Source organism: Centruroides vittatus, unplaced genomic scaffold, assembly GCF_030686945.1.
Source record: "Centruroides vittatus isolate TY-2023 unplaced genomic scaffold, ASM3068694v2 scaffold_3315, whole genome shotgun sequence".
NCBI lineage: Eukaryota > Metazoa > Arthropoda > Arachnida > Scorpiones > Buthidae > Centruroides > Centruroides vittatus.
The window spans coordinates 35,345-50,058 of NW_027122703.1; the positions used below are offsets into that span (position 1 = coordinate 35,345).

The 14,714-nt window shown below is 31.0% G+C and overlaps 2 protein-coding genes and 1 long non-coding RNA gene across 3 annotated transcripts in view; all 3 read right to left on the minus strand.

Annotated features, from left to right (window-relative positions):
* Positions 1–2,732: 2,732 nt before the first annotated feature.
* LOC136988433 (uncharacterized) lies at positions 2,733–5,649 on the minus strand. Its single transcript, XR_010882759.1, has 2 exons — positions 4,385–5,649; positions 2,733–2,879 (listed from the first exon to the last, which is right to left on the minus strand). It is a non-coding gene; the product is annotated as an uncharacterized lncRNA (long non-coding RNA).
* Positions 5,650–5,693: 44 nt separating this feature from the next.
* The window catches only part of LOC136988420 (PR domain zinc finger protein 15-like), a 51,544-nt gene continuing 42,523 nt past the window's right edge, over positions 5,694–14,714 (minus strand). Inside the window, exons 15-16 of the mRNA XM_067286264.1 lie at positions 9,249–9,486; positions 5,694–6,468 (exon numbers count right to left, since the gene is read on the minus strand). Coding sequence (XP_067142365.1) covers positions 6,080–6,468; positions 9,249–9,486 — 627 coding nt within the window. The 3' untranslated portion in view covers positions 5,694–6,079. The remainder of the gene's footprint in view (positions 6,469–9,248; positions 9,487–14,714) is intronic.
* On the minus strand, positions 10,142–10,954 carry LOC136988508 (uncharacterized). The gene has a single exon (XM_067286385.1). The coding sequence runs from the start codon at positions 10,952–10,954 to the stop codon at positions 10,142–10,144; it is 813 nt and encodes a 270-aa protein (XP_067142486.1).

Consider the following 14,714-nt stretch of genomic DNA (forward strand, 5'->3'; position numbering starts at 1 on the left):
ATCCAGGATTTTAGGATATCATATACTCCCCCTTTGCACGAAAATTTAACATAATTTCGTCGCAATACTTAGAAAGACATCGCACAAGAAACGGATCGAATGACGCTCTTTCTGTCAACGAATGGACGAGAATTCTAACAGTCAATTGCAAAATGATAACATCAGATTGTAAAAAAAAAAAAAACGGGAAAGTCAAATGAGGTTCGAATGAAGTTTTGCAGCGGATGATATTGAGGAATCTTTTCGGGTAATATGATTTTTCATTCAGCAGTAGCTACGTTTCAATGTTAGGTTAATGTTACCTATGGTAGCGAGCATGGCGGCTCGTCTCTGAAACAGTCGGGATGCACATTCTAATCTAACCTAACCTATTCTAATAAATCACCATAATTATTGCCAACCAAATTATTAGAATAGGTTAGAACTTGCGTCCCCACTGTTTCAGAGACGAGCCGCCATGTTCGCTACCATAGGTAACATTAACCCAATTGTATTATTCTAATTTTAATTTACATTAATTTGTTAGTAGAAAAAACAATTTATTTGTGAATATTGATCAAGTTTACATACAGATCATATTGTTCTTTTAAAATATTTGAAAATTAAAACCAACACAAGAAAATAATTACAAAAAACACCACGTAAACTTTTCTTTTTGTATTATTTTCTATTCTGTGACTGATTTAAGTGTCATCCAACTTATCGTCCAAGTCAGTTATATTTTAATTAATATATTTACTTTTATATATATATATAAATTTATTTATTTAAAGTTTTCAGTAATTCATTTCTATAAGCTACGACCTATCAAGAATTATATATTGTTGTTATTATATAAACATATCTTAATTCAAACCTGTTTATCCAAATTAGCTGTTCCACATCATCACCGGAAGTTCCACTCTTTAAGTGATTTCAACATCATTGGCAGTTAATTGATCAACAGAAATATGAAGCAACATTTACAAATAACACAATATCAAAATCACTGCAAGACATCAAAGATGGTGTTGTTGAGTTTGCAAACAGCTATCTGAAAAACAGTCAGCAAAAAAATGACTACAGAGAATTCACGGAACTTGTTATTATCTTTCTTGGTTCAATATCACAGAGTGGGATCTGATTTATGGCACCAGGAGCAATGCATCTTGCATGCTGGCTCTCAGAGGTAATTTACAGTTTGAAGGTGTAAATGTTTAGCAGCCAGTTCAACTTAAAAAAAGAAGAGAAGGGATTACAGGATGTGTGTCTTTGCTGCACACGTGTACTTGAAAGCCTTGACTCCATTGGCAGCCAGTGTTCCTAACAATGACCTTCATCTTCTGAAATCACTTCTTGAATACTCGGCAACAACGTGACAATATCCAAGGCAGCATCTCTCAAATTTTCTAAACACATATGGTATTTGTAGCCAGATTTGGTTGCTTTAACTTTTTTCGACAACCATGAAAATTTCTGTTAAAAAGAGGCTAATGATTACAGCGATGCAAAGTGATTATGACACTGAACAGGGTCACACGAAGAGAATCAATGTTGACCTGGAAACATTCGTGAGAAAAAAATCTTGGACTTTATATCTGCAAAGTGGCAGACTCTATTTGAATTAATGAAACTTCCAGATACATTTCTCACTGTAGATCCTGATCTGTGGAAAGACAGAGAGGACTGCCAGAAGGCTGCAGAGTCAGTACATGCCATTAAAGTTGTTAACAACCATCAGAACACAGAACGCATGGTTGCACTCATCCAGGAATTCATTGGCCTAATGACTCACGATGAATTACAACTTCAGTGTTTGATACAAGTTGTTCAACAGCACCATTAGGCTTATCCAGGCAGCAAGAAAGAGATGCACTACCTCTACCAAAATAAACTGATAAAGTTGCATTGAACGTTGTACTGAAAATTTCAAATTTTGTAAATTGTGACATTTAAAAATTTTTTCGTTGCATTTTTGGTTTGTAACCCATTAAGTTTTTAAATATTGTACAGTTTACATGACTATTTAATTTGTCTGTAATTGTTGAAAAAAGTGAAACAAGTCTGGTTTACCAAAAAGGTCTTATATGTTTTCATTTGTCATAAATCACTCTTTTTATAAAGTTTGTGGTCATTAAGCTATCTCTAAATATTAATACACCAAGTTCAAATTTCTTCTTGAATAATTTGAGACCAGTTGGAAAAGTTCTGGAGAGTAGAACCACAAAAAAGTAAGCAATTTATTTTTTTCCTATTTTAAGCACCACACTAATATACTAATATTAAAAAAATCATAATTTAAGAATTCATAACTTCATGGCTATTTATATTTATTGTCTTAATTAAATGTATATTGTTTAATTTTCTATACCAATAATCAAAATCAAATGTATCACCTGTAATTTTATGATTATAAATAAAATATCAAATAAAACATCTCCCCAAGCCAATACAACAAGCAGCTTTATCGATAACTTGATTTGAAAAATGGACCGAAGTCAAAAGTCTAAAACTATCTGCTGATTGTATTGTAAAAATTTGGGACTGATCGAAATAAAATTTATTTCAAGGGAGAAAAACAAATTACAAAGTGTTATAGTATACCGAGTTATAAATTTTAAATATAATGCAAAATATTACGATCTCGAGACAGTTTATAACGAGAATCTGAATACAGTATATGTATAACTATATACCGTACAGTGTACAGTATATTTATAATATAAGGTTTTTAAAATAATGATGTTCAAGAAAACAAAATAATGGAATTTATTTTATCAATATAATACATATTTACATAAAGCAGTTTTATATATTGACTGCTATGTAATTTATTTCTCACAAAATTATAGCATATTCTTCGGGCTCATTCCAAAGAAAGATTTCTTTGCCAAATGTATCTGGAATAAATTTTAATAATTAAATTTAATAAATAAATTATATCATATAAAATTATATGAATATATTAATTTTACAATCTCTATATTTTTGAGAAGTTCATAAATATATTGACCAGATAAATGTTGTTATACAAGTACTATATAAATGTACTGTTTACTAGTGTTGTAAGCCTACTGAAAATGCATATTTCTTGCTAAATATAGCATTAATGAGAATAGTAATTTAACTAAGTTATTAAAACATTGAACCAACATTACATTATCTCATTGCAAAGTTGCATTATACATATTGTGCAGTGCTATATCATCCATTGATATAAACGAAAGACACATACTAAATTGGTCATTTCGATGTCAGCTAATGCTGTGTGCAGTTTGAGCATGTAACTATTGTGTTGACAACTAACTGTATGCCCAACATATGCAAGATGAATCCTAGAATGAAGAAATGCACTGAAAGTTTTACACAAGGAAGGTCTGAATATGACTCAAATTGTTCTGAGAGTGAATTGTTCCTGTTCCAGTATTATTTAAGTATTTAAAACCATAGATATTTTATGCCATATTGGACAACCACATTTATCCTCATGGAGGAATGATAAAATTCTCATATTGTATATGTCTGTCATATAAGAATAAATTACAGTAAATCAAACTTTGCAGGTCTTATCTTTCTTCTATATTTATCACCACTTATAACATCAGATAGTCCAACCTGAATATCTGATTCATCTTCAGACATCACACTACATGATGCATTTAAACTTCCATGTGTTGTGACAGCAACTTTCATGTTGAATCTGAGCCAAGGTTCAAAGGACTCAATGACTAGCCAATTGACTCAAATGGAGCCTGATTTGATCCTCCCATTTATACAAAGCAAGGGCCAAAGCAGTGTGTTGGGAACAGTATGTCATCCCTCAACTGCAAGGATCCCTCTATTCGTCACATGGGTCACCACATATAGCAAACACGTGGGTGAGCGTTCAGATCCCAAAGATAGGTTGTGCATTTTGAAGCACAAAGGTTTAATGTTTAATGTCAATATGACAAAAAGACATTTGAACAGTTGATTTTAAGCAGTGCAAGCTTATTTTAAGATGTTAACTGTTGTTAATTTGCTCAAAATATTTTAAATTATATAGATTAAATGAAACAATGCATGAAAAATTTTAGTGTGTACCGTACATGTAAATAATATATCAAATTTAGACTGTTTACAAAGAATTATTTTAAATTATTAGTTATAAAACTGAAGATCATCATAAAGTGATACAAAACATTGTGATTGAATCACTGAAAATGATCAGAAGCAGAGACTATAGCGTATCATAATGAAGTTAAACTAGTTAAGTTAATATTTAACAAATAAAAAAGAGCAATTAATAAAAGGCTAAAGAATTTTCTATCAGTTTCAAATGTTTGTATTTTTTCTTTAGTAGTAGTAATAAAGCAATTTATTTCTTAATTTTTATTATGCATTATATTATAACTAAAACACTCACCTTGATTATGATTATATGATATAATTTTCTTGATAATTTGCTTATATACAATGCAAATATTTCTACTGTAAAAGTTATTTCCAAATACAATGTTGATCAATGCTATCTTGCATGTCAAACTTTATATTATGCCATTCATCCTTTCTTTTTATTCAGTTTTTTTGCTTCCAAAATGTTTCTTCATGCTGATGAACCAGTTAAAAGTTTCATACATTCATTAATCAGTTAAAATCCATGGTTTGTGATTCTATGTATTCTTTAATGTGATCTTTATCTATGGCAACATAATTTAAAGTTCAAATAAACACATTCAGTTCAAAGATTGATTTTAAGACTATAGTCTCCTTTTTCCTGCTGCTCACCCTTATCAGATTGGGCATAAGGATATGTATGTATGTAAACAAATACATTACTACTATAATAAATAAATAAATATGAACACAATCATTTAACAGTAAATATATTCTTATATAGGCTTACCAGACGTCCCGTTTTGACTGGGATTATCCCGGCATCCCTGCCAGTTTGTCGTTTTGTCCCGGTTATTTGGTAAAATTTTAAAAGTGCCGAATATACAAGAAGTAAAAATAGTGCTGCCACAAGTAAAATGGCAATTCGGCAACTAAATAATCCCCTCTGTTACATTCACTGTTGCCAATTTAAATATTTTGTATCTAGATCTATGTACTTTTAATGTTGTCTAGATGTTTTCCCCAAAATTTATAATGGCATTTAGCCTATGAGATCCAGATATTTTTATTTCATTTTTTAGATATTTTGTTTCAATTAGAGTTGGAAACGCGTCACTGTTGCACGTCTTATCTTAGTGGAGTTCAAATTGCTAGTCGGCATTTGAGACTATTTTATACTGTACATTAAATTAATTAATTTAATCTCCAAAATGCCAAAAAGAAACTGTGTGTTTACTGATGATTTAAAAAATGATTATCCGTTTTTGAAAAAAGTCTGTGATCGTATTGACGAAGTGAAATATGAACCATGCTTTTCAGAATTTTCCGTAACTTGTCGGTGTTCAGACATTAAAAATCATTCGAAATGTGCGAAACACAAAGCAAGCCTAGTAACAATAGGAACTTCCTCAAATATATTGTCATATTTTAAAAGTTCTGATTTAAGTGACAGAGAATTTTTAAAGGAAGTTTACCCTAGTAATAAATATTAATAACTTCTTAATAATAAGGTATGTTCAGTTGAGTTATTAAAAATTGCTTTTAACTCACTTTTTTGTTAACAACTTTTTATACAGCCTTTTCAATCATAGGCACTTATCCTAGTAGGTTTTATTTTCTCAAAATTGTCCCAGTTTAAAAAAAAAAATATGATGGTAAGCCTACTGTTATATATAATTTGCATCCATATTTATTTATTTAGTGAGTGCTACCAAACAGAATAAATTTCCAAAGAAAATCTGATTACACATCATTACAAATAATAGTATACTTTATCTTATTCAGAATGATTGTTGAAGTGATTGAAATACTTTTGGAAATTTACTCAGCAAATTTCAAAATAAAACAAAATTGCTTATTATTTTTTGTTTAATTTCGAGAAATGCTGAACTAACTTGAAATAAACAATGCAAATTAAATTATATAAATAATGATTTAGTAAAAATACTGAATCTTAATTTCAAACAAATATTTCTTTGTTTCACGTTATTAAACTATCTGATACTTAATGACTTTCCGAAATTATCTCTTCTGTTTGTAAATTGACTTCACATTCTTCTCTCATACTGTTGAATTTTTGAACTGAATTTCCAACTGTCTGTATTTTCTTTAAATCATTTTCAGAATCCAAATCATTACAGTTATCAACTGAATGTGTGATATGTTCATTCTCATTTGGCAAACTTTCTTCTTCTACATGATTATTTGGTTCTTCTGTATCAGCAGTACAGGAAGTTGAAATAATCTGTCCACTGTTTTTATCACCAGATCGTTCACTATTTAAAGGCACTGATATTTCACAAACATCCGACGACACTGTTTTGTTTATTATTTTGTTACACGTTACTTTTTGTCCTCCTTGATTTGCATACGTTGATAATGAAGATTTTATTCCTGTAAAAAAATAAATGATCAAAAACAAGATTAAATGGAAATATCTTACAACTAATCTCAATATTGAGTTATCATTATTTCAGATAAATAGGTATTTTTTTTAAGCTATCCGCTTCAACATATGGCTGATCTAACAAAACCAGAATTTATACTAATTAGTCTTATTTTACTTATCCCACTTTACTGTTGAATATAACAGATTGTCAACATGTAATCACTTTGGCAGTTGTTAAAGAAAATTTACTGTATTTTTTTTTCTACGGTATTAAAGATACAGCAGACATTATACAGACAGCAACAATTTATGATATGTCATTTCTTGGCACATATCTGCTGCATGTAATACCATAGAAAAAATTACAGTATATATATAAAGAAAAACAAAATGTATATTCTCTCTGATAATTTCAAATTCAAACAAGGTTTATTTTTATTATGAAGAATTAAGTTAATAATTGGAAAGATATACACAACAATCTTACCAGACTTCTTGATGAACATTTTGAGTCACTTATTTGTGGATGTTAACAATGCACAGTTTTGAATGATGAATAATTTGAAAACTTGTAGTTAGAATAAATCTTTATGATGTATGAAAAGTGCCTAAAATTATGATATAATAAAACATACAACTGAACTATCTAATTGATAATTTTTCAGCAAATCTTTAAAAAATGTGTGACTTGGCATCGGCAGTGTTTGTGTGCATATGTACTGTACATATACATACAGTAAAACTGAATTTTCCAAAATGGCTAAAAAAAGCCAGAACATATAGCATTGTACATACTTTAGAATATACACTGAAGAGCAATTGAATTAGGGATAGCTGGCATTATGAAAATTTTGAGTTGTGCGTAAGCGTGAAAGTGATTTGCAGATGAGATATGAGGCAGTTTGACAAGATAAGGAGTGCTGCTAACGGTATTAGTAATAGTCAGAAGCAAAATGGGTAAGAGTAAAGATCTAAGCACATTTGATTGTGGACAAATTGTCGGGGGGCCCAACGAATGAGTCACTCCATTTAGGAAGTAATGGAAATACTGGGATTTTCATCACCACTGTATTGAGGATGTACTGTGAGTACATCAATTCTGGTAAAACCATTGCTTCAGGGTCAACTGCCGCAGACAACTTAATGAATGGTGATCAACTTCTAAAGAGAAACTAGTGATGTGCATTTGATACATTTGAAACTGCATCACCAGAAATGAATGAGAAACATTAATCCACACCATGCCCGACAGATTGCAAGCACTAATTATGGCAAACGGCAACGTCACAAAATATTAAGTTTATTTTGTTGTATTTCCTATATTTAACCCACATTTAGCTAATATTCTAATTTTTTGTCATGGTCAAACTGTTATTCTATTTTTTTGTCATTTCATTTCCATTTGTAACAAAAAAACGTTTGAGTTAATTTGTCTGATTAATGAGTATAATAAATATAAATAGACATTGTTTATGTAGGGTCAAAAAAAAAGCTTCATATTCTGTGTTGTTTATGAGAAAATGTACACTGAACTTTCAGTTAGGTAAATATTCTAATCTTTTGTCTAGAAGTTGTAGTTGTTATTGTTGTTATTATAAATTCATTGTTAATTTCTAAATAAGCACTCAAAGAAAAATGAAATAACAATAATGAGAAACTTTTATTTCTATCATATATAATATTTAATTTATGACTGGTGTTGCCACCAGGCCAGTTTTTAAATTTATGGTCTGGATTAATTATTAATTTGTCCAGTTTTCATAGAAATTGTGAAATTATGATGAAACAAAATAAATTTATAAAAATATTTGCGAGTAATTTATTTTAGCAGTTAAAGACTAACTTCACACTCCCATCCAAACTTATCCCTAGGCTAAGAGTGACAAAAAAATGTACTTTTAAAATTCTAACTTGCGAATATCTCTGGCAAATATTACATCTGTTCCAACACAAGTTCCTAACTGGTTTAAAACTGGTCTGCACATTGTTCATTTCTTGGCTGTAAAATGAAAATAACATTGCGTGCGCCTCATATTTATATTATATATTGTATCAGATACAATGTATACTTTGTAACTTAATGTTATTAATGTTGGTATATGTTATTATTTATTATTCTTACTTTTATGTATTATTTTTGCAATCAATATCAACATCGGACTGTTATTAATTATTTTTGGATATGCCACATGATTATTGTATTACAGTACAGCGTCGTTTATCCGAAAGCCGGTTAACCGAAAGCTTTCCAGTCGGACTGTGTCATGCTGAATCAAACGTTTTTGATACTAGATTAACTTCTAAAGTATAATTTTTTTGTTTTTATGTTTTTCAATATATTTATTTTGTTTGTACAAAATAAAGAAATAATTTTTAACGATACAATAGCCTTGATTATTATAAAAATTTTCGTTAGGCTTAAACTCGATGAAAATTCAACACGAAGAGACACGCAACAGAGAAAAATTTCAGCATCGGATAGGTTAATATATTTTCTCGTACACAATCGGTTATCCGAACAATCCCAGTCCCCAACTGATTCAGATAAACGATGCTCTACTGTATTTTAATAATATATAATGTACATGTTTTCTTTCTAATAAAAAAAAATATTTATTTTCTACTCACAATAAAAAAACCTAATTTTTTTATTTCTAAGTATAACATCCTAATTTTAAAATGTCCAGGTCAGTAATTTTGAAAAGGTGGCAACACTGTTGATGACTGACAATTAAAAAATAATCTATTATATCATATAATTTTTAAATTTAATTAAAACCATTACCTAGACTATCATCTCCTTCTGAAGGTAATTTCGACTCGGGCAATTCTGAACCCTTTTTTTTCGTGATTATCATTGAATTTATAACACCTGCCTTTTTCCATTCACTCTCGTGTTCATTATGTTTTTCTTTAAGATGCCTTATCATGGATTGTCGTAATTTGACAGTCTGGCCACAATATTTGCAAATGTAACATTGATTACTATGAAACATTCTGTGATGGTTTCGAAGTTGTTCCTCCTGTAAATAAAAAAATTTTTTAATTATGCACTTTCATAAGACTGACAATTTTTATGTTATGAATTATGATAATCAGGGCTTCCACTTTCTTCTAGTCAAGTTGCTTTTGTAAATAAAATTATTTGTTTTGACTAACAAAATCAAGTATGCATTTGTCACATTGCAAAAGGATCTCTGAAGGTCCTTCATCAGACTGGAACCAATGTTCATTGGCAGCAATTCAAATTAAAAATTACGGAAAACGAGTGGTCATTCGACCCCTCGTTTTCCGTAATTTTTAATTTGAATTGCCACACATTGGCTTCTCATCAGTAAGTTGTGAATTACGTCATTTCACAATGTTGAGGCAGTTCAAATCAATAATTGTTTAAGCAGAAAAAAAGCTTAATGCTCGCTGTGTCTACCAATATACAGGGGTGTTTGTGGGACCCCAAAAAATCCCCTGAAACTTTTACGGACTTACTACCGACATTTTGGAGTTTCGAGAAGGGGGGAGAAATGAAAAATTACAATTATGAAGTATTGAATGACCTAATTATAAAAGTTCAATGAATTACTTTTTTTGCAAAATTAATAACCATAAATTTTCAAACATATAAACTACTACATTTTATGTAAATATTTTAAATTACCTGAATTAATTCTTTAAAAAAAATTATCTAATTTCTGCTGCTTTTTTTTTATTTTCTGATGTTTGTGGGCTTGTCTTTCTTTTGTGGTGAACTTCATAATTGCAGGAAGGTTGACTTTTATTTTCCTCATTTACAGTTGAAGAAATTTCCTCGAGAACTGCACATGCAGAGGTAGAAGCAGTTTGCTTTTCTGCTAATGTAGAAGGTTTTTCAGAGACTTTTATAGGTGACTCATCTGAAATACATGTTTTTAAGTCCTCTTGATATGTTTTCCAACTTCTGTTCATATTCAGTAAGAGATCTTTGTGAATTGGATCAGTCATTGGATTTTTTGAGCCATATTTTTCACATGAGGTTTCTTTAGAAGCCATTAAATCATATTTAATAGTCTGCACTGCATCTAGGGAATCAATCTTAAGAGAGGTTCTATAGTCAGTGACAAGTGTATCCATTAAGTTGAATGCACTTTCCACTAATGGGCCATGGAAGCAGCTAAGGCAGGCTTTGACCAATTTAGCCAATGTAGGATACTTATAATCATTTGTGAAATCATCTTTTAAATTAAAAACTTTAGACCAATATTTATCAATTGTACACTTGACTTGATTTCCACTTTCATCAGATGTGTAGAGCATTTCTTTGGTGATATCAATATCACTCTGGTATAACCTTATTTCAGCTTCTACTTTTGACTTTTCATTATCACTAAAAATATGGGACATAAAAGATGATAATTTTTCAAAAGCTAATATTGTACTGGTTTTACCTCTTAGCTCTGGATCTAATGCTGTAAAACTAATTAGATATGAATTTTTAAGGGGTAATTTCTGTTTCATATGCTGTGCTGTATTAGTATAAGCTTTCATCAGAGAAATTTGGAATTCTTTTGCTATTGGATGATTTTTTGATAATTTCTTCAGGAGAGTGGAAGCTTCTGCACCAGTAAATATTACTTTGCTAGGTAGATGGAATTCTGGATTTGTGACATCAACCTTTAATAAATCATTATAAGATGTGCACTCTATATTTTCTGGCTTCATAAAAAAAGAGAAAAATTTTGCCATCAATTTATAAATACTGGAATGTATTAAATGAAGCATTGGTTTTTTTGTTTCAAATAATTTAATATATGTGTTGAACTCTGGTAATACTGCTGAATATAATGCCATATGCAATAAAGTTTTGTTTTGCATAACAAATAACCCATTTAGTATTCTTTTTTTCCGAGCTAAAGCATCCTTTGTGAGTTGTTGGGAATGCAAGCAAGAATACACCCCTTCAACAATTTTTTTCTGAGCTGCAGAAATATTTCTTTTATTGTATACAGTTTCAACATAAGAAAAATAATCCCCTTTATCAGTTTTATCCAAGTAGTGAAAATAAAATGCAATAAGAGCATCCCACAGATCTTTGATTCTTTCTAAAACACATAAAATGTACACCCACCTATGGTCTGGTCTCTTCAAGGGCTTAAGTTTTTTAATGGCAAGGGATTCACAGATTTTGAAAAAATTTTCTCTTTTACTGCAGCTTTTCATATCAAAATAGATGTCATCAAACAAATCTTCTAAGTATCTATCAAAACATGAAGCAAATTTTTTTGCACAGTTATTAGCTGTGTGACATGTGTCACCATCAATATCTAATAAGTGGGGTGCTTTGTTTGATCGTAGTCTGGTTTCAACACCCTTTTTTTTCCACGCATGGTGTTACATGAGTCCATTAATACACTAATTAAGTTTGCCCATGGAATATTATTATCTTCAATAGTATTAACAACTGCTTTAAAAACAGCTTCTGAATTGCAAGATTCCATCTTTAGAGATGCAAAATGATGAACTACAACTTCATTTTGATTGTTGTCATAAAACTGCACCAATATTGCCAGTATACTTTCTTGAGCATTGCTAGTACTTTCATCCAAATTTAGAGAAAATGGAGTCTCCTTTAAAGTTTTAATGATATTTTCCTTAATAGTTTTTGCGAGCCCATATTTCATCTTATAACATGCAGTAGTCCTGGACATTTCCAACGAGTTTAGTGCCGTCTGATCGCGGCTCAACTGTTTGCAGAGTTCAATTAAATTGGGAGCTACATTGAAAGAAAGAGAATTCTCGGCGATAAACGAAGTTATTAATACCTCTTGGCGTGCTTTTCTTGTCACTATATCCAATGGCCGAGCATCAGTCTCCAGTAAGTCATCAGTATTTTTTGAATTAGCATAATTACTTAAAGTCATTGAATGTCTAATGCACTTTGAATATTTTATGTGCGTCACAGTTTTAGAATGATTTGTGAAAGCCTTGAATCCTTCCCCACCATACTTCAGCAGTGAGTTACAAAAAACACAATATGCTTGTCCAGCAACATTTATTTTCTTGCACCATGTGCCGATGGTATCCCCATTACCATCTCTCCGTTCAATCCAATTCCACCTAAATGCATTCCGGACACCTTCTTCTAATTGTATAATATCACTATTTATATCGAGAAATTTCATAGTGAAATTCTCTTGCGTACATAAATAAAAAAATATTTCAATAAACGAAACGAAAAATTTACACGTGCATCAATAAATGAAACGAAAATTTTACACAGCGGAGAAAAAAAAGTTGCGAAGCGATCAATGACAAATAGCTAATACGGCGAAAAATCCCCCTTCTCTACTTATTGGCGCCACGCCAGGAGAGATAAGACCTTTGAACCCAGAGTCACGTGATCGCACATCTGGTCGAACGAAGTCTCTCCCTTTTTTTTCTGCCGCGCCTACTTGCCGAAAAGAATCCAGAAGAGAATGTCCGAGAACCGGGGGAATGAGTCATAAAGGAGATGCACGACCACACAAGCGGCAATCCGTTTACATTTCGGCGCATGCATTCAGTATTCAAGATGGCGAACGATATCGACACTCCGCTATCCACGTGTTTACAAATTTTGTTTTGTACCGTTTGTTTTATTTAGCTAGAAGATTTCGTCGAAGATTCGAATGAATATTTTGGATTAGAGATATCGTATTGGCAAGAATCTTGCCGAGATATTTTGTTGGATCGATAAAGAACTGATGTACAAAATAGGCTTATTCTTCGATTAAGATCTCTCGATAAAGAATACTATTTCGAGTAAGATTCGGTTGTTTTGTTCTTTGAATTAAATAATATATGATTACTGTATCTGTGTAGAATTTGTGTTAAATTTATTATTCTTTCCTCTTTATTCTGATGTTAGTTATCTCGGTTAACCGCGTCGAACTTTCCGCCATTAAAACACCACGTGATAGTATTTTCTCACGTGACTGCCAGACGAAATGTTATTGGTTGATAGAAACGCGTCTTGGCGGCGGCCGCCGCGAAAGATAGAATTCGACCAACTTTCGCGGCATGAGAAAAGCGGCACGAAATAGACCTCCGCGGCGAGAAAAAGTGACGTCATTCTGCCGCTTTTCCTTGCCGCGCCGCATGTGTGCATCCGGCTTAACTCGCAATAAGGAAAGAACAAAAAAGAAGTTTTTTCCCCCTTTTCACGCATTATCACTGCCTTTGGAGAAAGAAAGGAAAAGTTTTCACCACACACACTGACCTTGCGTTTTCTGCTTTCAAAGCAAACAAAATTACCCAGATCAAAATAAATAATTCATTATTATTCCTACTTCCTTTTGAACGACGATCCCCGGAATTTCCAGGTATCGAAGTTCAAAATCCCCGGAATTCCGGGGTTTCCCGGAGCACAAACACCCCTGAATATAAGAAAATGGCAACAATGAACTTAACATTGTATCATAAAGACTAATATATTTAATAGTTTCTGTTCTGAAGACTTTGTAATATGTGAGAATGCATCAAACTGATGTCATTTTGTCACACACACAATCTTAAATCCAGCTTAATGCTTAAAAATCTATAATACATATATATATCATAAAAAATTATTTCAATCAAGTTATATATTAAATTAGATTTTAATATTAAAGTTTCACAAGTAGAAGGTTTAACAGAATTTATAGAAATAAACAGTGTGAAAATAACAGCTTTTATAAAAGAACTCAAAAGTAAAGTGAATGAGAAAAAATTTCTGAATATCTTAAATCATCACAATTTTATTTATTTGTTATTGATACAAGTACAAATACTGTACTTCCATACAAGGGGGAAATAAAACAAAATTAAATAATAAATAAACAGTCACACAATAGTCTCTCGATTGTGCTTAAACAATAAATCCTTGTACTGTTTGTGTTAAATGTAACGAAAAATTATACAATTTATATACATTTATAATTACAATTTATCACAATTTATAATACATTTTTAACATATAAATAATTCTCCGAAAAATCATCAGTGAGAACTTCTCTCTTTAACAAATATAAAACTGGACATGATGCAAAAGTATGTATTAGTATACAATCATGGTTGATAATACAATATGGGAAAAAATGCCCCTTAGAAATATCTATATACCAACCACTTGGCATAATCTGATATTTATTAAGACGTTGTGGCATAAACAAATTTTTCATAGAAAATTCAATGTTATAATTTAAGTAATTGGCTGTCTGCCAACCTGTACTTCTTTCATAAATATCATATTGCTGAAATG

Excerpts from the sequence above, each read along its gene's own strand:
- LOC136988508 (XM_067286385.1), bottom strand. The coding sequence starts at position 10,954 with ATGAAACAGAAATTACCCCTTAAAAATTCATATCTAATTAGTTTTACA.